We start from the raw sequence: 25,561 nt of genomic DNA, 5'->3' as shown, positions 1-25,561 counted from the left end.
TGGCCACGCCTGGGGGAGTGAAAGCTAGATGGAGAGCAGTGACTAAACACTACTGTCTGGATTCCTGTGTGAGCAGTGGAGGAGTATAGAGAGCATAGCGTGATTCTCTGTTCGTTAGGGCTCTGTGTGAATACGCCGTTGGTAGGGATGTACCGATGCACATCAGTTAAGATTAATCGATATTCACTTTAAACAGCAGAGGGCGCTGGCGCTATTCATCTCGCCTGGTTGACGTCACTACAGGGTTGCCAGGTTCAGAATTTCCCAGCCAAATTTATTTATGTGAGGATACTTTCTTTAAATGTATTATTCATTTACTTATATCATGTGGGATCTTTTTCATTTCAGTTTTTTTTTACACAATACAATAAACATTATTTGCCATAGTTTGTACCTACCTCAGAAATGAAAAGACATTCATTATTTAGATAAATAAAAGATAAGCACAAATAGGCAGTTGTAGCCTAGTGGTTAAGGTACTGGATTAGTAATCAAAAGGTTGCTGGTTGAAGCCCCACCACTGCCAGGTTGCCACTGTTGGGCCATTGAGCAAGGCCCGTAACCCTCAATTGCTCAGACAACTCAGTACTGTAAGTCGCTTTGGATAAAAGCTTCTGCTAAATGCTGTAAATGTAAATACAGTATTTTATTTTTTAAGAGAAATAATAAAAGGAAACTTCATAATTAATCATAAATTTCATTTTGTTTAAAAAAAAATATCGGGAAAAAAATCATATCGTGAACCCAGTATCGTGAATCGCATCGTGGGTAGTGTATCATTACATCCCTAGCCGTTGGACTGCACAAAGAAGCGTCAAAGGAGGCATGTGCTAGTTTGGGAACCTCTTTAGCCAGTGTGGATGTTGTGTTCGATTATTATACTCTATGGGGCTCTTTTTTTTTTTTCTTAAATCAGTCTCTCAGTTTAACCCCCAGCTTAAACTGGTTTAAATGGTTTGGTCGAATGAAATAAAGTTATTAGTGTAAGAAACAATTGACACTTGGCTCTCCTCCACCCCCCCCCCCCCCCCCCCCCCCAATCCTCTTTCACTCTTTCCATCAAGGACGTTCCTGCTGTAGTCAGCATGTTTGAATCTGCAGGGAACTCGGTCCACTTTCATTCTGAAGGATTTCTGCTTGTTTAAAGCTTTGACTTCCATCCAAAACGAGGCCACGGGACGTTCAGTCAGAGGTGACGTGAGATACACAAGCGTGCCAAATATCAACCAGAAAAAACAATCACAGGAAGCCAAACGTTTCGTTTCATACTGGAAACAGAAGAACTCTGCAGAGCTTACTGGGACAGTGACAGCATGGCATGTTAAGAGCACCGACTGGACGTTAATTTGAAACGAATGCTCACTCACAGGGATTATTGTGAACGGCACATTCCTGCTGGTTTACTGGTGACACGATTAGGATGTTTTGTTCCAGTGTTGCTTAAGAGATCTGAAGTCTCTCTCGGAACTAAAACACGTAAACATGCAGTTTATGGACAAACAGTCCTGCAGTGAGCAGTCCTACAAAGTATTTAGCATTGCAACCTTCAGATTACTAAACTAGTAACTTACACAGATCAGCCATAACATTAAAACCACCTCCTTGTTTCTACACTTACTGTCCATGTTATCAGCTCCACCTACCATATAGAAGCACTTTGTAGTTCTACAATTACTGACTGTAGTTCATCTGTTTCTCTGCATGCTTTGTTACCCCTTTTCATGCTGTTCTACAATGGTCAGGACCCCCACAGGACCACCACAGAGCAGGTATTATTTAGGTGGTGGATGATTCTCAGCACTGCAGTGACACTGACATGGTGGTGGTGTGTTAGTGTCTGTTGTGCTGGTATGAGTGGATTAGACACAGCAGCGCTGCTGGAGTTTTCAAACACCTCACTGTCACTGCTGGACTGAGAATCGTCCACCAACCAACAGCGTCCCGTGGGCAGCGTCCTGTGACCACTGCTAACGGTCTAGAAGATGACCGACTCAAACAGCAGCAATAGATGAGCGATCGTCTCTGACTTTACATCTACAAGGTGGATCAACTAGGTAGGAGCGTCTGATAGAGTGGACAGTGAGTGGACACAGTGTTTAAAAACTCCAGCAGCGCTGCTGTGTCTGATCCACTCATACCAGCACAACACACACTAACACACCACCACCATGTCAGTGTCACTGCAGTGCTGAGAATCATCCACCACCTAAATAATACCTGCTCTGTGGTGGTCCAGTATTTTGGGTCCTTTGTCATGTGTTCAAATTCAGTGTTCACTTTATGTGCAGAACGTTTTTTTACCGTACCTGTATCCCTTTGCTGACCACCAGTTTCTAAACAATGGAAACAATCCTCTTTGGTCAAAAGTAGAGATGCATGAGTACCGATACTGGTGTCGGGTATTTGCCCGATACCGCGCTCATTAACTCGTACTCGTACTCGCAAACGAGGCTCCGATACTAAACATCCGATATCGTGTACCTAGTGCACGTCGCTGCGTTATGCCTGGTTCACACGACACGATTTTTGCCCTGATTCTCGCTCGGCGGCTGGTCAGCGCTAGATTTGCCGGCTCGAGAGCAACTCGGCGTTCGCTCTGCGACCGGATCGAGTTTTCTAGCATACATGTAGGTATTGGTATCGTTATCGGTATCGGCAAGTACAAAAATACATGTACTTGTACTCGGTTGGGAAAAAATGGTATTGATGCATCCATAGTCAAAAGTATAATCCTGAATAAGTACTGGACTAAATAAGATAAGATAAGATAATCCTTTATTAGTCCCACAGTGGGGAAATTCACATTGTTGCAGCAGCAAAGGGATAGTAAAGCACTCAGTACAAAAAATATAGACAATTAGAAGTACAATGTGTAACAATAATAACAATAAAAAAATATATATAAACTCTTAACTAACAAAAGCAAAGAACTTAAGTACTTACAAGAAAGGAAAAAGAAAGAAAAACTCAAACATGAGTAGGAACTGTTGCAACAGGCAGCCACCTCGGCGGCGCCATCTTGAATAAAAATAAATGATGTAACAGTCATGTACTGTAATAGGAAAATTCTGGACTCCTCAGTGCTCCTACTCCAACACTTCCACTGCTAGTTAAATGAGTGCTATTAAGTAAAACTCATTCTACTACATCAGTCAGGTAAAGTCAAATGTATTTACACAGCACTCTCAACAATAGACATTGTCTTAAAGCAACTCTACAAAAACTAAAACCAAAAACCCCCTGATGAGCAGCTGAGGACAACAGTGACATGTTAAAACTCAGAGGAAGGAACTCTGAGAGGAACCAGACTTAGCTGGAACCTTCATCCTCCTTGGGTGATGTAGATCTTTATTTTGTCTAACAGTACAATAAACAAACACAAGTGCACACGTTAACATCTACAATCAATAACTCCTTCTATAAATGTGAACATTTTATTGGATTTACGTTAGGGTTTTTTTTTTTTAAATGCATCATCTCTTTTTCTCGCGTTATGCTTCCTCTCGATTGAGGAGAGCGAACTGACACACGCCCCCTCCGACACGTGTGCAGGTTTTCACCTGCACGAGGCGAGTTCATATGCCGATCAGCCTTGTGTATGGAGAGCCACGCCCTGATCGGCATTATTCCTCGACTCTGTGTAGACGCCATCAACCAGCCAGCAGAGGTCGTAATTGCAGAATCAGACTCTTTATTGTTCGCCAAGTACCAGATGTACAAGGAATTTCTCTTGGTGCAGGTGTCAACAAACGTACATAACATAATAAAATAGAAATAATACAAAAGGAATACTATATATAAGCAAAGAATAAAATAAAGAAATGTTGCAGTGGCATGAACAGCAACAGGCACTGTGCAATGGAGATATAAAGTATGGTACACTGACAGACCTAAGTATAAAATAGAAATTGTCTATTATATACAGTGTATCACAAAAGTGAGTACACCCCTCACATTTCTGCAAATATTTCATTATATCTTTTCATGGGACAACACTATAGACGTGAAACTTGGATGTAACTTAGAGTAGTCAGTGTACAACTTGTATAGCAGTGTAGATTTACTGTCTTCTGAAAATAACTCAACACACAGCCATTAATGTCTAAATAGCTGGCAACATAAGTGAGTACACCCCACAGTGAACATGTCCAAATTGTGCCCAAAGTGTCAATATTTTGTGTGACCACCATTATTATCCAGCACTGCCTTAACCCTCCTGGGCATGGAATTCACCAGAGCTGCACAGGTTGCTACTGGAATCCTCTTCCACTCCTCCATGATGACATCACGGAGCTGGTGGATGTTAGACACCTTGAACTCCTCCACCTTCCACTTGAGGATGCGCCACAGGTGCTCAATTGGGTTTAGTCCATCACCTTTACCTTCAGCTTCCTCAGAAAGGCAGTTGTCATCTTGGAGGTTGTGTTTGGGGTCGTTATCCGGTTGGAAAACTGCCATGAGGACCAGTTTTCGAAGGGAGGGGATCATGCTCTGTTTCAGAATGTCACAGTACATGTTGGAATTCATGTTTCCCTCAATGAACTGCAGCTCCCCAGTGCCAGCAACACTCATGCAGCCCAAGACCATGATGCTACCACCACCATGCTTGACTGTAGGCAAGATACAGTTGTCTTGGTACTTCTCACCAAGGCGCCGCCACACATGCTGGACACCATCTGAGCCAAACAAGTTTATCTTGGTCTCATCAGACCACAGGGCATTCCAGTAATCCATGTTCTTGGACTGCTTGTTTTCAGCAAACTGTTTGCTGGCTTTCTTGTGCGTCAGCTTCCTTCTGGGATGACGACCATGCAGACCGAGTTGATGCAGTGTGCGGCGTATGGTCTGAGCACTGACAGGCTGACCTCCCACGTCTTCAACCTCTGCAGCAATGCTGGCAGCACTCATGTGTCTATTTTTTAAAGCCAACCTCTGGATATGACGCCGAACACGTGGACTCAACTTCTTTGGTCGACCCTGGCGAAGCCTGTTCCGAGTGGAACCTGTCCTGGAAAACCGCTGTATGACCTTGGGCACCATGCTGTAGCTCAGTTTCAGGGTGTTAGCAATCTTCTTATAGCCCAGGCCATCTTTGTGGAGAGCAACAATTTTAATTCTCACATCCTCAGAGAGTTCTTTGCCATGAGGTGCCATGTTAAATATCCAGTGGCCAGTATGAGAGAATTGTACCCAAAACACCAAATTTAACAGCCCTGCTCCCCATTTACACCTGGGACCTTGACACATGACACCAGGGAGGGACAACGACACATTTGGGCACAATTTGGACATGTTCACTGTGGGGTGTACTCACTTATGTTGCCAGCTATTTAGACATTAATGGCTGTGTGTTGAGTTATTTTCAGAAGACAGTAAATCTACACTGCTATACAAGTTGTACACTGACTACTCTAAGTTATATCCAAGTTTCATGTCTATAGTGTTGTCCCATGAAAAGATATAATGAAATATTTGCAGAAATGTGAGGGGTGTACTCACTTTTGTGATACACTGTATATATATATATATATATATATATACAGTGAAGCCCGAAATTATTCATACCCCTGGCAAATTTTGACTTAAAGTTACTTTTATTCAACCAGCAATTTTTTTTTTGGACCGGAAATGACACAGGCGTCTCCCAGAAGATAATAAGACGATGTACAAGAGGCATCATTATGGAAAAAAATATTTCTCAGCTTTTATTTACATTTGAACAAAAAGTGGCATGTCCAAAATTATTCATACCCTTCTCAATAATTAATAGAAAAGCCTTTATTGGCTATTACAGCAATCAAACGCTTCCTATAATTGCTGACCAGCTTTTTGCATGTCTCCACTGGTATTTTTGCCCATTCATCTTTAGCGATGAGCTCCAACTCTTTCAGGTTGGAGGGTCTCCTTGCCATCACCCTGATCTTTAGCTCCCTCCACAGATTCTCAATTGGATTCAAGTCAGGACTCTGGCTGGGCCACTGCAAAATGTTAATGTTTTTGTCCGCTAACCATTTCTTCACCACTTTTGCTGTGTGTTTTGGGTCGTTGTCGTGCTGAAATGTCCACTGGTGCCCAAGGCCAAGTTTCTCTGCAGACTGCCTGATGTTGTTGTTGAGAATCTTGATGTATTGATCTTTTTTCATGATGCCGTTTACTGTGATTAGGTTCCCTGGTCCATTGGCTGAAAAACACCCCCAAATCATTAGGTTCCCACCACCATGTTTGACAGTGGGGATGGTGTTCTTAGGGTTGAAGGCTTCTCCTTTTTTACGCCAAATGAAGGATACATCATTGTGGCCAAACAATTAAATTTTTGTTTCATCTGACCATAAAACAGAAGACCAGAAGTCTTCTTCTTTGTCCAGATGAGCATTTGCAAAGGCCAAGCGAGCTTTTGTGTGCCTTTTCTGGAGAAGTGGCGTCCTCCTTGGTCTGCGTCCGTGGAACCCAGCAGTGTGCAGTGTCCGTTGGACTGTCTGCCTTGAGACGTTGCCACCAGCAGAACCCAGATTCACCAGGATGGCCTTGGTGGTGATCCTTGGATTCTTTTTCACCTCTCTCACTATCCTCCTGGCCAGCACAGGTGTCACTTTTGGCTTCCGACCACGTCCTCTGAGATTTTCCACAGTGCGGAATGTCTTGTATTTTTTAATAATACTTTGCACTGTAGCCACTGGAACTTGAAAACATTTAGATATGGCCTTATAGCCCTTTCCTGACTTGTGAGCTGCCACAATGCACAGCCGCAGGTCCTTAGTGAGCTCCTTTGTCTTAGCCATGACTGTCCACAAACCAACTGCAGAGAGTTGCTGTTTTTCACCTGTTGAGTTGATTAAAACAGCTGTTCCCAATGAATCAGGGTAATTAGGATGCTTTAGAACAGCTTGGACTATTTGGAATGGTATAGAACTTTGGATTTTCCCATAGACTGTGACAGTTTGCAAAGGGTATGAATAATTTTGGACATGCCACTTTTTGTTCAAATGTAAATAAAAGCTGGGAAATATTTTTTTCCATAATGATGCCTCTTGTACATCGTCTTATTATCTTCTGGAAGACACCTGTGTCATTTCTGGTCAAAAAAAAAATTGCTGGTTGAATAAAAGTAACTTTAAGTCAAAATTTGCCAGGGGTATGAATAATTTCGGGCTTCACTGTATATATACAGTGTATCACAAAAGTGAGTACACCCCTCACATTTCTGCAAATATTTTATTATATCTTTTCATGGGACAACACTATAGACATGAAACTTAGATATAACTTAGAGTAGTCAGTGTACAGCTTGTATAGCAGTGTAGATTTACTGTCTTCTGAAAATAACTCAACACACAGCCATTAATGTCTAAATGGCTGGCAACATAAGTGAGTACACCCCACAGTGAACATGTCCAAATTGTGCCCAAAGTGTCAATATTTTGTGTGACCACCATTATTATCCAGCACTGCCTTAACCCTCCTGGGCATGGAGTTCACCAGAGCTGCACAGGTTGCTACTGGAATCCTCTTCCACTCCTCCATGATGACATCACGGAGCAGGTGGATGTTAGACACCTTGAACTCCTCCACCTTCCACTTGTGGATGCGCCACAGGTGCTCAATTGGGTTTAGTCCATCACCTTTACCTTCAGCTTCCTCAGCAAGGCAGTTGTCATCTTGGAGGTTGTGTTTGGGGTCGTTATCCTGTTGGAAAACTGCCATGAGGCCCAGTTTTTGAAGGGAGGGGATCATGCTCTGTTTCAGAATGTCACAGTACATGTTGAAATTCATGTTTCCCTCAATGAACTGCAGCTCCCCAGTGCCAGCAACACTCATGCAGCCCAAGACCATGATGCTACCACCACCATGCTTGACTGTAGGCAAGATACAGTTGTCTTGGTACTTCTCACCAGGGCGTCGCCACACATGCTGGACACCATCTGAGCCAAACAAGTTTATCTTGGTCTCGTCAGACCACAGGGCATTCCAGTAATCCATGTTCTTGGACTGCTTGTTTTCAGCAAACTGTTTGCTGGCTTTCTTGTGCGTCAGCTTCCTTCTGGGATGACGACCATGCAGACCGAGTTGATGCAGTGTGCGGCGTATGGTCTGAGCACTGACAGGCTGACCTCCCACGTCTTCAACCTCTGCAGCAATGCTGGCAGCACTCATGTGTCTATTTTTTAAAGCCAACCTCTGGATATGACGCCGAACACGTGGACTCAACTTCTTTGGTCGACCCTGGCGAAGCCTGTTCCGAGTGGAACCTGTCCTGGAAAACCGCTGTATGACCTTGGCCACCATGCTGTAGCTCAGTTTCAGGGTGTTAGCAATCTTCTTATAGCCCAGGCCATCTTTGTGGAGAGCAACAATTCTATTTCTCACATCCTCAGAGAGTTCTTTGCCATGAGGTGCCATGTTGAATATCCAGTGGCCAGTATGAGAGAATTGTACCCAAAACACCAAATTTAACAGCCCTGCTCCCCATTTACACCTGGGACCTTGACACATGACACCAGGGAGGGACAACGACACATTTGGGCACAATTTGGACATGTTCACTGTGGGGTGTACTCACTTATGTTGCCAGCTATTTAGACATTAATGGCTGTGTGTTGAGTTATTTTCAGAAGACAGTAAATCTACACTGCTATACAAGTTGTACACTGACTACTCTAAGTTATATCCAAGTTTCATGTCTATAGTGTTGTCCCATGAAAAGATATAATGAAATATTTGCTGAAATGTGAGGGGTGTACTCACTTTTGTGATACACTGTATATAGACATAGAATAAGAATAATATAGCAGCAACATGAAACAGCATCAAATGAACAACGAATGTGTGCAGTCCGTCCACTGACAGACTTAAGATTGTACAATAAAGATTGCATCAGTAACGAGGTCCCTATCCGGCTCCCTCCCAGGATGAACAACAGCCAAACGTTGATCATATAGCCGTCCAGCCCAGCCGGATGACAGAGCTGAGATTCGCTACGATGTATTTGAAAGCCCAGCTCTGGTGTGCTAGTGAATTTTACCACTGTGCCACCTGAGCGGCGATTTATGTTAGTGTTGGTGTAGTTGACGCACTGCTGTTAATTTTGTAGCTTGTTTCACCTAAACGTTTAGATGATTAAGATCCATGTTATTTATCTTGTAGTACAAATAATGATCATTATTTTAAGATGAGAGTAAACAATACGGTTATAGATAATAAGATTAGAGCAGCAGTCAGCCCAGTTAAACACTCTTCTACTACTTTTTTGTTATAGAACAGAAATATCACTACATCAGACACTGGTATTAATGGTTTTTCCGTAGCTTGTTTCCTTTTGTAGTTCAAAATAAATATTTTATTATAAAGCGTTAAATAAATTAAAAAAGGAATTAAATAAAGAGCGAAAGATAAAAAGAGAAACCAAGATTAGCACCCCTGCCAACCCTGTAACCCCCTGGTACATTTATAATAGCTCATACAAATTACCCCCTGTGGGATAATAAAATTATATCTTATCTTATATAATTTATAACTGATACTTCCTACATTGATTGAGGAAGTTAAATACTATTTTTCTATAAAGCAACAAGCCACATGTGGTGGAACGACTTTTCTGGCAGAAACAATCATGCTCATTAAAATTGCATTTTATTTTTTACTTTGGAAGGCTGTTGCATAAAAATCAAATGAAATTACAGCCAGAAATTTCCAATAAAACACTTGCTCATGTGTGTCATTGCTAGGGCTGTCGCGCTAACCGCAATTTTGAAATATCGCGGTATAGACCAGCCAACCGCAGGGCATGCCAAGCAACCGAGATATTCACGGGTTTTTTTTTTTTTTGGTTTTTTTGCAGGGTCCATCTTGTTTTTACAATCGGGCATAATAAATGTTAAATAAATTCATAATGAAAAAGAGCTAAGTGCGTCATTTTCCTGCAAACTGTTCACATGCGTTGCTGCTGAGTGACAGGCTTTGTGTTTTAAGATGGAAACACTAGACGGTTTTCCATCCACCAACTTTTTGCGAATTTTGAAAACTGCGCATTAAAACACCTGGATGGAAAAGCTAAAAATTTCGCATCGCCGAAATGCGAAAAAAGCGAATAAACGATGACGTTTCAAGCTCTAAGTCACACACACACGCATATACAGTGTATCACAAAAGTGAGTACACCCCTCACATTTCTGCAGATATTTAAGTATATCTTTTCATGGGACAACACTGACAAAATGACACTCTGACACAATGAAAAGTAGTCTGTGTGCAGCTTATATAACAGTGTAAATTTATTCTTCCCTCAAAATAACTCAATATACAGCCATTAATGTCTAAACCACCGGCAACAAAAGTGAGTACACCCCTAAGAGACTACACCCCTAAATGTCCAAATTGAGCACTGCTTGTCATTTTCCCTCCAAAATGTCATGTGATTTGTTAGTGTTACTAGGTCTCAGGTGTGCATAGGGAGCAGGTGTGTTCAATTTAGTAGTACAGCTCTCACACTCTCTCATACTGGTCACTGAAAGTTCCAACATGGCACCTCATGGCAAAGAACTCTCTGAGGATCTTAAAAGACGAATTGTTGCGCTACATGAAGATGGCCAAGGCTACAAGAAGATTGCCAACACCCTGAAACTGAGCTGCAGCACAGTGGCCAAGATCATCCAGCGTTTTAAAAGAGCAGGGTCCACTCAGAACAGACCTCACGTTGGTCGTCCAAAGAAGCTGAGTGCACGTGCTCAGCGTCACATCCAACTGCTGTCTTTGAAAGACAGGCGCAGGAGTGCTGTCAGCATTGCTGCAGAGATTGAAAAGGTGGGGGGTCAGCCTGTCAGTGCTCAGACCATACGCCGCACACTACATCAAATTGGTCTGCATGGCTGTCACCCCAGAAGGAAGCCTCTTCTGAAGTCTCTACACAAGAAAGCCCGCAAACAGTTTGCTGAAGACATGTCAACAAAGGACATGGATTACTGGAACCATGTCCTATGGTCTGATGAGACCAAGATTAATTTGTTTGGTTCAGATGGTCTCAAGCATGTGTGGTGGCAATCAGGTGAGGAGTACAAAGATAAGTGTGTCATGCCTACAGTCAAGCATGGTGGTGGGAATGCCATGTTCTGGGGCTGCATGAGTGCAGCAGGTGTTGGGGAGTTACATTTCATTGAGGGACACATGAACTCCAATATGTACTGTGAAATACTGAAGCAGAGCATGATCCCCTACCTCCGGAAACTGGGTTGCAGGGCAGTGTTCCAGCATGATAATGACCCCAAACACACCTCTAAGACGACCACTGCTTTATTGAAGAGGCTGAAGGTAAAGGTGATGGACTGGCCAAGCATGTCTCCAGACCTAAACCCAATAGAACATCTTTGGGGCATCCTCAAGCGGAAGGTGGAGGAGCGCAAAGTCTCGAATATCCGCCAGCTCCGTGATGTCATCATGGAGGAGTGGAAAAGCATTCCAGTGGCAACCTGTGAAGCTCTGGTAAACTACATGCCCAGGAGAGTTAAGGCAGTTCTGGGAAATAATGGTGGCCACACAAAATATTGACACTTCAGGAACTTTCACTAAGGGGTGTACTCACTTTTGTTGCCGGTGGTTTAGACATTAATGGCTGTATATTGAGTTATTTTGAGGGAAGAATAAATTTACACTGTTATATAAGCTGCACACAGACTACTTTTCATTGTGTTAAAGTGTCATTTTGTCAGTGTTGTCCCATGAAAAGATATACTTAAATATCTGCAGAAATGTGAGGGGTGTACTCACTTTTGTGATACACTGTATATATATATATATATTAAAACTGAATCACTGTCAACATGTGTAGTGTACCTGAAAAGGTGTGATGTTTTAATAACTGCTGCGTTATGTGCGCTGCTGAGAAAGCCAACACATACATCACGAATCAACAACTGGTCATCCACAAGTGCCTGCAAAACAATCAATGGCCATCCCTTCTATGTACATAGCCCCTGTACCCGACTGCTGGAGGGAGGATTGGAATGTGTGTACCATCCAGTGCAGCGTACACCTGTGGTATATGATGCGCTGCGTAATTACGCTGCGCTATTTCTTCTGCCTCCTGCGCATTTGGTAATACGACGTAATGTTTAATTGGTTTTGATGTTATTGCTTGGCATACAGCGTATACACTATGGTGAACTGTTGTTACGCTCACGCCGAACGTCTCGCCCACTACTACTTGTATAAGGCAATAGCAATCCTCTTTTCAGTTGGCACGGGTGGCCGGTGACTGTAAACTTTTGGCTCTACAGATGACCCGATCATAGCTCATCAAAGGCTGATTTTGACATTCTGAAATTCTTGATCCAAAGCTCGTTTGAAAAATGGTTCTGCACGATGTGCTCCCAAAATTGTTTAGTGCGTTTTACGTTCCCAGATGCGAGGTGAACGTCGCCCACATTAGACGGGCCATTGCTCGTTCTGCCCGACGTCTCTCACGTCATGTAAAGGTTTTTTCACATAACTGTAGTTGATGGAAACGCAACATTTTCCGCTTTTTTTTCTGCCGATATTTCATAAATGCGCATTACACTTGCGAAATGTTTGGATGGAAACGGTTAATGGCAACAGAAATTACAGGCAAGTTTATTAATGATCAAATTGAGTTCACACTCAATAAAATACTTGTAATTTAGACTATATTCAAACCTTAAAAAAGCCTTGGCGAACTAAAACACTTAATGAGGGTTAATATGGCATTGCAGCCTGCAAATATTCTCTTGCTGGCTTGCTGAAATGATTTAAATGTATTTTTTCGTTGAATAAAAATGTATTGAAACGAATAATAACTTAAAATGTAGTATTATTTTATATATTATATTGTTATGTTAATTATACCTACTAAATAGATGGTTAATAGTGACGCGACAACCAGGCTAGATTTGCTTTGATCTGTAAAGTCGCATGCAGGATCAGTACACGTGTGAATTAGTGTAACATCGGTAACGCCGGGAACATCACTACCCCACTCAGATCCTCTCTAAACCACATCAGGTGAACATGTTGGTTCTTCTAGCGCGCATGATAACGCAGGTTTAAACTCTTACAGACTTTATTCTTTATTCTATTTTTTTTACCATATTTTGATTAGATGTGCATTTAAAATATTTAGCCTAAACACTTTTTTTTCGTTTCACAGTGTATATCTAGCCTAGGCTAGATTTAACAATAAACACACATTTGATTGGTCTTAAAGCTGTCTCATCTTTGTCATTATAAAGCAATAATATACCGAATCATAGCCTAACAATAAAGCTTGTTTATATAGCTCTAAAATCCAGATAAATTAAGTCATTTAAAAAAAGAAAAAAAAAAGGCGATATTATCGCATACCGCGATATTAAGACAGGCTGAATATCGCAAGGGGAAATTCTTTCACCGCGACAGCCCTAGTCATTGCTCAAAAATATTGAGGGACTGTAAGAAAGGGTCCAGCAGGAAAGATTTAGCTGTTGATGATTATTCACTCTATTCTGTAAACGGTCACTAAAAAGTGCCGTTTATTTACAACAGACTGAAGAGAAACTGATTTATATTAAGAACTTTTCATGCTAGAAACCAGAGAGGTTCACAAGTCACAAAATACGAGTCCGAGTCAAGTCACGAGTCTTTATGCTAGAGTCCGAGTCAAGTCACGAGTCAATATAATAAACACAAAACATATATTGGAAATGTTACTTCGTGTCTTCACTTTCCTCCTCATTGTGTAAATGAATGTAATTTCTGTAACAAGAAGGTTCCAGTTAAAAGCTTCAACTGATACGTTTTGTTTTCATTATAGAACAAAAGCGCTCGATAAATCACGGCACAGCGGCCAAAATCCCAAACACAGCAAAAACATCATAACCGCTGCTTACCTGAGCTTCTGTTCTTCCAGATGCAATTACATTTATAAGCGTGCGTCCCATTAGGAACAGAATCCGTTATTTTGTGAATATAAATAAATCCAAACTTTTCCCGGTCATGAAGTAAAACAGGAAGTCGTTAGAAAGCCGATCGAGCGTTTCATTACCACGTCATCTGTGTGACGCAAACTGAATAAATGCAAATAACAGCATTTCTTACTAACAATTACAATCAGAAGCTCTGATTGGTTCAGAAAGCGTCTTTCAACCATCAGCGCCGATTCTGTAGGAGCGTTCCATTCACCCCGGTCGTTCCTGTGACGTGCACTACGTAGGGTATTCCACCATTTTAAGTGAGATTCTGATCCAAAGGTAACAAGAATGTTCAAATGAAGTGAACTTCAGACTGTGTAGGGAGTAGGGAGCGACGCTTCATCACTACACCGGAAGCTGGCTGGAACATTTACACGTTGCGTGTGTTGTGGGTTAAGGCGGCCATAACGGGTTCATTGTCAACCGTAACTGACGTTAACACATGCTGACGCTAGAGACTCTTGTTGTTTACGAGTCATGAGCCGAGCCAGAGTCATTTGAAACGAGTCCGAGTCGAGTCTGAAGTCGCTGTGAGTCCCCATCTCTGCTAGAAACGCAGAACTCCTCTTAACTAAGTGACCGCAAGAAACACAACATGAAAGGCAGCGCGTCTCTGATTTGTGCACACGGGTCAAAGCGTATAAGTTATTTTTTTTTATCATTCACGTTACACAGCTGTTAGTTGTAGGTGTGGCAAAACACCTAAAATTCATTTTAAGGAAGGGTGTCCACACACTTTTGATGCGTATGGCACCGGGAGGAAACCCACATAGAAAACTTCACACAGAAAGGACCCTGATCGCTCCACCTGGGAATCAAACCCAAGACCTTCTTGCTGTGAGCTGACTTGAATAAATATGACCTACATTAAGATCTACATTAATATATTATTCATGTGTTATTTGAGCTGCTCTATTTTGCAGTTCAGACGCACAGGTGTGTGTGTGTGTGTGTGTGTGTGTGTGTGTAAACCCTCATGTATCCACATAATTAAAAAGTCTTTGCAAATCAGTCAACCTGTGGTCAATCCTTTTCTTCTACCACTTATCAACACGGGTTAAAGGTCAGAGAAGATAAATCTTCAGTTGACCTGCGTGTGTCCGTCTAGAGAGACTTTTTTTTCTGCTTCTGGGATCTGGACGCTGGTTGTCAGGTGGCGTATGAGAGGCAGGATTAATATTTAATATGAAGAAGTGACGCTTCTGAAGGTGCCGACTCAAATAAAAGCTGCAACTCTAAACCACAGCGCCGTACACACACCGGTGCCAGACTGGGGTCACTGTGAAAGGTCTCCTCGCACGGGGCTTTTCCAAATTAGAACAGATTCAGATCCCCTAACATCACCAGATGAAACTGCAGCATGAATCATTATAGGTTTTAACTTTCAGTTTGCACAGTCCTGTCCATGTAACTGATGCAGGGGTGTCGGTGCATCTGCTTAAGTGAACTGGAATCATATTAAAGACTTAATAGCGGTATTAGGGGCAGATTTTGATATACTGTACAACAGTTTATACCCACACTAACCTAATCCCACTGCTGCAAGGACTGGGACTATCATACAGCCCAGCTGACACGCCGTACCCAGTCGCCAGCTGGTACAAATACGCCAACACTAGTGCAGATGCATCGACCACACAGCAGAGGGCGCAACTGCACCGTTTGCTGTTTGTTTATTATGATTTTAACGTCATGTTTTACACTTTGGTTACATTCATGACAGGAACGGTAGTTACTCATTACACAAGGTTCATATCAAACACGGTCATGGACAATTTTGTATCTCCAGTTCACCTCACTTGCACGTCTTTGGACTGTGGGAGGAAACCGGAGCTTCCGGAGGAAACCCACGCAGACACGGGGAGAACATGCAAACTCCACACAGAAAGGACCCGGACCGCCCCGCCTTGGGGATCGAACCCAGGACCGTCTTGCTGTGAGACGACAGCGCTGCCCACTCGGCCACCGTGCCGCCCCAACTGCACAGTTAAACACTCAAAGCTGTTCGACCTTCCCATCACTCGGGCACAGCCAACTGAGCCTGTCTGGCTTATGGCAAGTTATTGATTATAATGTTGTTCTACACCCTGCGATCTGCGTTTGCTGAGCTGTTAGCGTGTGATCAGAAGACAGAGTGCAACAAAAACCCAAATCTCTTGGTACCAAGAGTCAGAAAAATACTGCTGTAGGAAAAAAAAATGTGTTTACAAAAGTTTAGAACAATGTCCTGCATTCATAATCCAAGACCTCCAAATCCACTTTCTCTAAACAGTCCCAGTAGGTGCAGAGTTGTTGGGTTTAAATGCTTCACCTTTCAACTCCAAGTACACTACGCCAACTAGCCAGTCTGGCCAAAATAACCAAAAAAGGTTAAAGCTCAAAGATTTGAGACTGAAACTAATGTGGGTGATTCTTTCTTGCACTGCAGCCACCAAGCTCATAGCAACGTAAAGCTTGATCGACTTTGGACACATGATCATGTACCAGCAGCTCTTACTTCATGACAGACTTGCTTCTTGGTTCTTAAATTACATCAGACCAACCAAATGCGCTCTCAGTTTGGGTCTTTTATTCAACTCTAACGAGGAGACCACTGTTCCACGTGTACATTATACTTACAGACAACTGTTAGTATAGATTAGCTTGGGACTTACAGTTGCTCTAAACTACTCTCTAAGATCTGGACAGAGCTTCAAGAAGTTGTGTTTCATTCATTCATTCATTCATTCAGATAAACAGAAAGCTGTAGAAATTACGTAAACAGAATTCTGAAGTCATAGCACACACAACGTTACATGTGTAATAATAATAGCAGGTTTTATTTATGTAGCGCCTTTCACAATCTCAAGGTCACTTTTCAGGAGAGGAAACACAGAAATACTGACTGAAAAGAACTAAGTCTTCAGGAGAGACTTAACAGAAGAAACACTAGCGCAATCACACAGAGATTGAGGCAGAGAGTTCCAAAGCTTAGGACCAACAGCACTGAACGATCTGCCACCCACTGAGGAGAGTCTAGTGAGAGGCGATAAAATTACACTTCTTTTTTTATCTTTGTTCAACACTGAATCCAGTATCACACACTTAACTACTCAGAATGTGTTTGGGTCAGTCGCAGGCACCTTTGTTTCACTTTAACAAGGTTTCTAAGTGGAAGATGAGCTGTGTATGAGTTATGCCAAGTTCACACTACATGACTTTCCAAGTGGTCAGGTCTCTGTACAGTTTACACTACACGACGGATCTCTTGTAATCGGGAGTCTTTTAAGTCGGTTGGGCTTTCACACTACACGACTGATCGGCGATAGGGGGTGACACACTACACCATCTATCACCAACTGGAATCTCAGGCGAGCTTCTCTGGTCTCCCAAACTACGTTCTGTCACGAAAACAAACGTGAGAAGTGACGAGGGGTTTAATGATACCACGTCCAGAAATACACGTCAACAAGTAGCGAGAGCCAGTGGTAGCCAGTGATAGCTCAGTGGTTAAGGTACTGGACAAGTAAGCAGAAGGTTGCCGGTTCAAACCCCGCCACCTCCAAGTTGCCACTGTTGGGTCCCTGAGCAAGGCCCTTAACCCTCAATTGCTCATTGTGTTCCGCTCACTGTGTAAGTCGCTTTGGATAAAAGCGTCTGCTAAATGCTGAAAATGTAAATGTAAATGTAAATGAGAGATCAAAGTTTGTGCGCTGATGTGCAGCGTAAAATCAAAGAGGAAAAATAAATGAATCTGAGTGGATTTGGCTACACGACCAGCAGGGGGCGTCTGTTCTGTAGTGAGTTAGAGGTTAATAAATATTGTTTGCAATGCAGCGTGGGTGTTATGTAGAGAACGATACAGTTAGAAATACTGTAAAACGTGTGTGTGCTGATGTATTCTGATATAAACTACATTACGCCCCGTCCCACCTTTTTACACTCCTCCCCTGCGTTTCCCCTCACACCGTATTGCCGACCAGTCAGCGAGCGAAAATCAGGGCAAAAATCGTGTAGTGTGAACCGGGCATAACTGAACTGAAAGTAACAGGACTAAGTTTTTAACCTAGAATTAGTACATACATGAAATATAGCAGCATGGAGAACATGCTAAAGCATAAGAACACTGGGCACAGTAGTGATTTTTTTTTTTTTTTAACATTTTTGAAATAAACAAATAAGAACTAAGAATAAATGTAGGCAACAGGAATGAATGTGGAGATGAATCTTCTCAGTCCGAGTTACAATATTATCAAACATACAGAAGAAAAAGGGAGAACCTACTAATGCTCTTCCCGTGACCTTCAGTAGATACAGATTATGTACATTTCTGTTCAAAATGTGACTTATGTGAAGAGAAAATTTCTACATTTATCAGGAGGATGAATATGTGAATATGTGAGGGTAACAGGACTAAGTGACTAAAACATGGATTTTTACATTTATTATGAAAAATAAATATTAAAACATAAACGGGATCTAGAGTCACCAAACACTGCTGGAAAAAAGGATTTCTGACAGATTTTACTCGTTATATTATATTTTATTGTAAAGTGTCGTGTTAGAGAGTGGGGACATGAACAAATACTATATTTATTCAGAGTTATAGGGAGTTTTTATGAACATTTTAAATTATATCCTAAATTTGCAATTAGATCAGTGTGCAGGATACTTTACTCAATTAAAGTTATAAATATAATGTCCTGGGGACGGAAATGGCACCAATTCGGCGGAATGGCCCAGGGCTGTAATGCCTAGTTCACGCAACACGATTTTTGTCCTGATTTTCGCTCGGCGATTGGTAGGCGATCAAAACTCAGCTCTTAATCGCTATGTGTGAACTGCTCAACAACTCGATCTGAGCGGCTCGCCGAGCGCTCGGTGACCGGATCGAGATATCTAGCATGTCAGATGAGTGTTTCCCGACTGGCAATGAGTGCTGTGTCGAACAGCCAATGAGAACGCAAGATACGGCGTGAGAAGAAACGCAGGGGAGGAGTGTAAAAGGCTGTACAGGGGCGTAATATAGTTTATATCATAATACACAGGTGTTACACACAAGTTTTACAGTATTTCTGACCTTATCGTTCTCTACAAAACACCCACGCTGCATTGCAAAAATATTTATTAACCTCCAACTCACTACAGAACAATCCAAGCCAAATCCACTAGGATTCATTTATTTTTTCTCTTTGTTTTTACGTGCACAAACTTTGATCGCTCGCTACTTGTGCATTTTAGGACGTGGTATCATTAAACCTTTCGTCACATCTCGCGTTTGTTTTCGTAACAAAACGATATTTGGGAGAGCAGAGAAGCTCGCCTGTGATTCCAGTTGGTGATAGACGGTGTAGTGTGTGACCCCCTATCGCCGATCAGTCGTGTAGTGTGAACTGTACAGCGACCCGGCAAATCAGAAAGTCGTGTAGTGTGAACTTGGCATAAGGTAGGCCAGGGACAGACCATGGAGGGCTTTACATGTAAAGAGCAAAGCAAACTTTTGACTTGTTTTGATGTCCTCAAAGATGTGAACCCTCTCGATTAAAAAAAAAAACTAAAATAAGTAAGTATTTAGATTAGGGCTTCATTTAAGAAACATTTATTTAAAAGTGACCTAGAAATGTCCCGTGTTAAACGTTTACTGGTCTGCACTCAGAAAATTTTGTGGTTGTGATTCAGTAGAATAACTGTGGAGTGTTTTTATTAAGCGCTGATGAGAGCGAAACCCCGAGCAGCTCGCTGGAGGAGAACGAGGCCGGGACAGGCCTGTTGTTGCCCGCGTTTGCCTCCGCCAGGGTTTTATTGATTATAATGAATCGCTGCCAAGAGCTGCATGCAGCACCACTGCAGTCCAATCAGTCTGACAGCTGAGCTGAGAGCACACAAAGCTGTTCGGTGCTGCCCAACACACAGTTCCACTTCGGCCTGAAGCCAGTACGAACGGGTCTCCATTTTGTCCCGGACAATCTGGACACTGGTTTCTCTCTCATGGGGGATCCGTGTGCGTTCCTGACAGGAAGTAGGAAAACAGCCCTGTTTCCCACTAATATCAGCAAAAAGGAAATGAGGGGTCATGCAGTAAAGCACCTCCACACCACCACCAACATGGCTGACTGTTACCACCACACTCCTACAGTAAAATGTTTGTTTTTTTTACTTTGACTAATTTTACTTGTTGTCCATTAGTGCTGCCAATAACGACGATTTTTCTATCGATTAATCTATAGACTATTTTATGGATTAGTCAATTAATCTTAACAATTAATTTTCCTCCAAAAATGTCATTCAGAATCTCATTTAAGCTTCTTTTACTTTAACAACGAACTGTACGATATAATAATCTAACACAGAACTAAATGTAAACAGGGTTTATGTCCATATGATCCCATTCTCAGGTGCTCCATATTAAACAGAGTGCAGCTCGTGTTCATGCTGTTCTGTACACACAGCAACGTGCTTCAACTTACAGCAGAGATCAAATAGTTAGATGTAGCCACGTCTCATTAAGTCTGACGAACAGTAACGACAGAATGAGCCCCGATTCTAACCTCCACATTCACTCAACACTTACTGCACATTCTAAACCATGTAAACACAGTGGTGAGTGTTACGGCGCTCCGGCGCATTCACATGAGAAGCAGCAAAGTGCGCGGCGGTCTAACTGAACTCACTAAGAAATACGCTATTCCAAGATCTCCACGATTAAGAAGCGTAATGAAACGATACAGACGTGCAGCACGGCGCCGGTGCTGCTGTGGTACCATCAAAGCTTTACACAGTGAACAAACCAGCTTTTAGTAAATTATAAAAAAAATAAAATATTATTGATTTTTAACTTGTATAAACTTGCATAAGTGTTTTTATTTGCAAGTTCGGGCTCGTCAGCGAATGTAACCGTTTTCGGTACGTAAAGGGAGATGGGGAGAAGAGATGTTAGCTGACATGCTAGCACGCTGTGCCACTCCATCCCATTGGTTTGAATGACAAGATGCTAAATGCGAAACCCGATGGAATAGCTGTCTGAGTAGCGTGTTCGGATAACCTGCCTTATAAGTCATTGACTTATTAGAATCCTCTCTACTGAGGCAGCTGCCTGTGTAGGCAGTAAGACAGCAAGGCAGCTCATTAGGTTTTCGAACACACCCAATGAGTCTGACACAACAGGTTGCCTCGTATCCCCAACATGTTGAAATCACTTTAGCTTAATTGTAAACAGAAAGTATTCAGCTGACCGGGAAAAATGTTCCATAAAGCGACTGTTTTCCATGAAAGTACAGCAGTGGGCGGCGAGAGGTTTTTATTTCAACCAAACCTCAACCTCACCCAGAAGCCTGAGGCCTAGCAAAACAGAACAAACCTAAACCAGACTGGCTGAGGGGCAGAAACATGGGGGCATTTAAAAGGTGCCACATGGAGGAAACTGTGGTTAGGTGGACTCAGCATGTTTTAGGTCTTACAGCACATTCCTGACTGCAGCGCCGGCGAGTATCGTTACTGCTCAGCTCCTGATATTTACATCCACTGACCTAGATCTGTTTTCCAGGCCTGTCATAGCAAACGTGGCACATACTTTCCTAACTGGTCTACCCATAAAACCGATGTTAGAACACAGAAACACAGTACCAACCCAGTTAGTCATTGCGCTTGTAAAGAGAAAAACAACATTTGTACACATTTACAGCTACAAAGCTTTTATATGCTGCTGTACAAGATGGCAAAAAGAATCGAGCTAATTAATGCTAATTAAATTTAATACACATAGTCTAACATTAACCTTTCAAACTCTCCTATCTGTATAAATAATATTTCTGTCCTATTACATGTTACAAAGTACAAAACTATTTTGTTATTTAAACTTAAATTAACATATAAATATTGATATACACCGATCAGCCATAACATTACTACACTCACTGTCCATTTTATCAGCTCCACTTACCATATAGAAGCACTTTGTAGTTCTACAATTACTGACTGTAGTCCATCTGTTTCTCTGCATGCTTTGTTAGCTCCCTTTCATGCTGTTCTTCAATGGTCAGGACCCCCACAGGACCACCACAGAGCAGGTATTATTTAGGTGGTGGATGATTCTCAGCACTTAGTGTGTGTTGTGCAGGTATGAGTGGATCAGACACAGCGGCGCTGCTGGAGTTTTTAAACACCTCACTATCACTGCCGGACTAAGAATAGTCCACCAACCAAAAACATCCAGCCGACAGCGTCCTGTGAGCACTGATGAAGGTCTAGAAGATGACCGACTCAAACAGCAGCAATAGATGAGCGATCGTCTCTGACTTTACATCTACAAGGTGGACCGACTAGGTAGGAGTGTCTAATAGAGTGGACAGTGAGTGGACACGGTGTTTAAAAACTCCAGCAGCGCTGCTGTGTCTGATCCACTCGTACCAGCACAACACACACTAACACACCACCACCATGTCAGTGTCACTGCAGTGCTGAGAATGATCCACCACCTAAATAATACCTGCTCTGTGGTGGTCCTGACCATTGAAGAACAGGGTGAAAGCAGGTTAAACAGTATGCAGAGAAACAGATGGACTACAGTCAGTAATTGTAGAACTACAAAGTGCTTCTATATGGTAAGTGGAGCTGATAAAATGGACAGTGAGTGTAGAAACAAGGAGGTGCGTATTCTAACATATTACAAACTCGACTTCAGCTGGACGATAAAGAAATTAGAATGAATTACGTTTCAAATACAATCATCAAATCTGCAGCTAAATCACCTCTACCAGCATGTGTACCAACATCTTCTGGAACATATTATCCAGACTGGCTCACTCTAAACCCCAGCGTTATAGTAAACACACACACTAGAACACCAGCCATTTCTGGGACATCCACTAATCATAAAGTATTCCCATTTAGTCCTTTATAAACAACATATTGTGATAAACACACAACGGCTGTGTAGCAAAGACCTTCAGTATTAACATGCATGCATTCCATTATTCTCGTCTCACTATTACCAACCAGACTCGCATCAAAACCTTAGTATCTCAACCTGTCAGTGATGGTTCCATTTGTTAGCTGGAAGTTCTCTGTGCACACATTTCATTTGCCAGCTAAATTAGATAAGTACTTTTAGTCGCTTGCATATTTGGCAGGAATCACAGCACAAAATATTTAACTCTGACACATTTCTGGCACAAATTCCTGAATTTGCAGCTGTAATATTTTGTTGAAATGGCCGCCTGTAGGAAAACAGCAGCAGCAGTTACGTACATTGCTGCACTGTTTATCTTTGGACTCGTATGGAAGACTACAACTTTGAACGTTTGATTAATAACACATTTGCAACTTGTACAAACCCAGAAGTGTGTGTGTTGTGTTAGACTATAGAAAGGGATACCAGTAACACCAGTAACAACCTAATTCTAATCTAATGAATGCAGATATTTGCAGCTCCACAACAACATTCTATCTAAAGAAACAACCGTGGCTACCAATAATTAGGATGACGCAAAGTTAAATAGCTAATATAACCTAGTTATTGCATATTTACAGCTTTCCTGTTCTGCTTTCATGATTCCCCTATAAAACCAGAGTATCATAAAAATGCCAGTAAACAATCCAGCACAGCTCTGGATTTCTCAAACTGTAGTTGAATGATTTCCTAATTTGACCACAATGTTTAAATCATTTTGCAGTCCAGACATTTCGACATCAAATGCAACAGTGAGAAGAATTTAGCTTTAACCAAATTTTTCTGCATCTTGACTACAGGACTGAAAATCTACACCGATCAGTCATAACATTAACACCACCTCCTTGTTTCTACACTCACTGTCCATTTTATCAGCTCCACTTACCATATAGAAGCACTTTGTAGTTCTACAATTACTGACTGTAGTCTATCTGTTTCTCTACATGCTTTGTTAGCCCCCTTTCATGCTGTTCTTCAATGGTCAGGACCCCCACAGGACCACCACAGAGCAGGTATTATTTAGGTGGTGGATCATTCTCAGCACTGCAGTGACACTGACATGGTGCTGGTGTGTTAGTGTGTGTTGTGCCGCTGAAGTTTTTAAACACCTCACTGTCACTGCTGGACTGAGAATAGTCCACCAACCAAAAACATCCAGCCAACAGCGCCCCGTGGGCAGCGTCCTGTGACCACTGATGAAGGTCTAGAAGATGACCGACTCAAACAGCAGCAATAGATGAGCGATCGTCTCTGACTTTACATCTACAAGGTGGACCGACTAGGTAGGAGTGTCTAATAGAGTGGACAGTGAGTGGACGCGGTGTTTAAAAACTCCAGAAGCGCTGGTTTGTCTGATCCACTCATACCAGCACAACACACACTAACACACCACCACCATGTCAGTGTCACTGCAGTGCTGAGAATCATCCACCACCTAAATAATACCTGCTCTGTGGGGGTCCTGACCATTGAAGGTATGTAGAGAAATATATTGACTACAGTCAGTAATCGTAGAACTACGAAGTGCTTCTATATGATAAGTAGAGCTGATAAACTGGACAAGGAGGTGGTTTTAATGTTATGGCTGATCATCACTGTTTTATCAACTCTTTGTCATGGTCAGGGTCGCAGTGGGGCAGATTCATTGGGCAAAAAACAGCAAACATTCCAGACTCTCACACTTAGGGTAGTACCTAGTACCTCTAATTGGTCTGACTGTATTGATTTTGGACTTGTGAGAGAAAACCGGAGCACCCAGTGGGAAGCCCACGAGAAGACAGGAAGAACACACAGAGAGGACTGTGGGAATCAAACCAAAGTCCTTTCACACACTGCGCCACCCTGCTATATTAGATTACAATGCAATAACACTATATTAAGTAAGTAATTCAAATATTTTGGCAGATGGATCAACTTCAGCTCGATTTAGCAGCAACAGCGAGTCTTTATTAAAGCATCTGGCACTGAAGAGGAGAAGAAAAGTTGGAACAAACCTGACTGGCTTTGTAGAATTGCTTCTTCAGTCCCGCAACAGACATTTTAGTGCAATATAGCGGCGATTCTCTGCGGTAATGAGGCGAACGTTGGAAAAAAACCGTTACAATTTAAAAAAAGAACCGTTACAATTTAAAAAAAAAAGAACCGTTACGATTTAAAAACATTCAAACTCAGTCTAACGCACTAACGCTACACATTAACCATTAACCACCGTTCAACACTGGCCTCACAAACGCTGTCTTTATACGTTTATCCACAACCGCGTATCCGAAAACAGTCAAAATAATCCCAAAACGCTCTTTAATCCCGGGTTTAATAATTGTATCCACACTTTATAAGCACATTTAAGTCCAGCGGCGCCTGAAGATCTAGCGGTTTCTACTCTGTAGTTGCTGTTGCTGTTGCTTGCGCATGCGCGCTGAAGCCACGTAACCTGTAGTGCTAAAAGTGGAGAACACCGCCACCTGCAGGCCAGAACACAGCAGCGTTCCAATTCAGCCGTTCTTTCATTTACATTGTACATTTTCAGCAGACGCTTTAATCCAAAACGATTTACACAGTGAGCTGAACACGATGAGCAATTAAGAGGTTAAGGGCCTTGCTCAGGGACCCAACAGTGGCAACTTGGTGGTGGCGGGGCTTGAACCGGCAACCTTCTGTTTACTAGTTCAGTACCTTCACCACT

General features: G+C 42.2%; 1 protein-coding gene across 1 annotated transcript in view; it reads right to left on the bottom strand.

The window, feature by feature from the left end:
• Nucleotides 1-25,219, bottom strand: part of sh3gl1b (SH3-domain GRB2-like 1b) — a 61,316-nt gene extending 36,097 nt beyond the window's left edge. The window contains exon 1 of the mRNA XM_062998837.1: nt 24,873-25,219. Within this exon, the coding sequence (XP_062854907.1) occupies nt 24,873-24,917 (45 nt within the window). The 5' untranslated portion in view covers nt 24,918-25,219. The remainder of the gene's footprint in view (nt 1-24,872) is intronic.
• Between the last annotated feature and the right edge of the window lie 342 nt (nt 25,220-25,561).

The sequence above is a fragment of the Trichomycterus rosablanca genome, chromosome 7 (assembly GCF_030014385.1).
Source record: "Trichomycterus rosablanca isolate fTriRos1 chromosome 7, fTriRos1.hap1, whole genome shotgun sequence".
Classification (NCBI taxonomy): domain Eukaryota; kingdom Metazoa; phylum Chordata; class Actinopteri; order Siluriformes; family Trichomycteridae; genus Trichomycterus; species Trichomycterus rosablanca.
The sequence above is the reverse complement of the archived record's forward strand: the minus strand, read 5'-3'. Positions and strand labels throughout refer to the sequence as shown.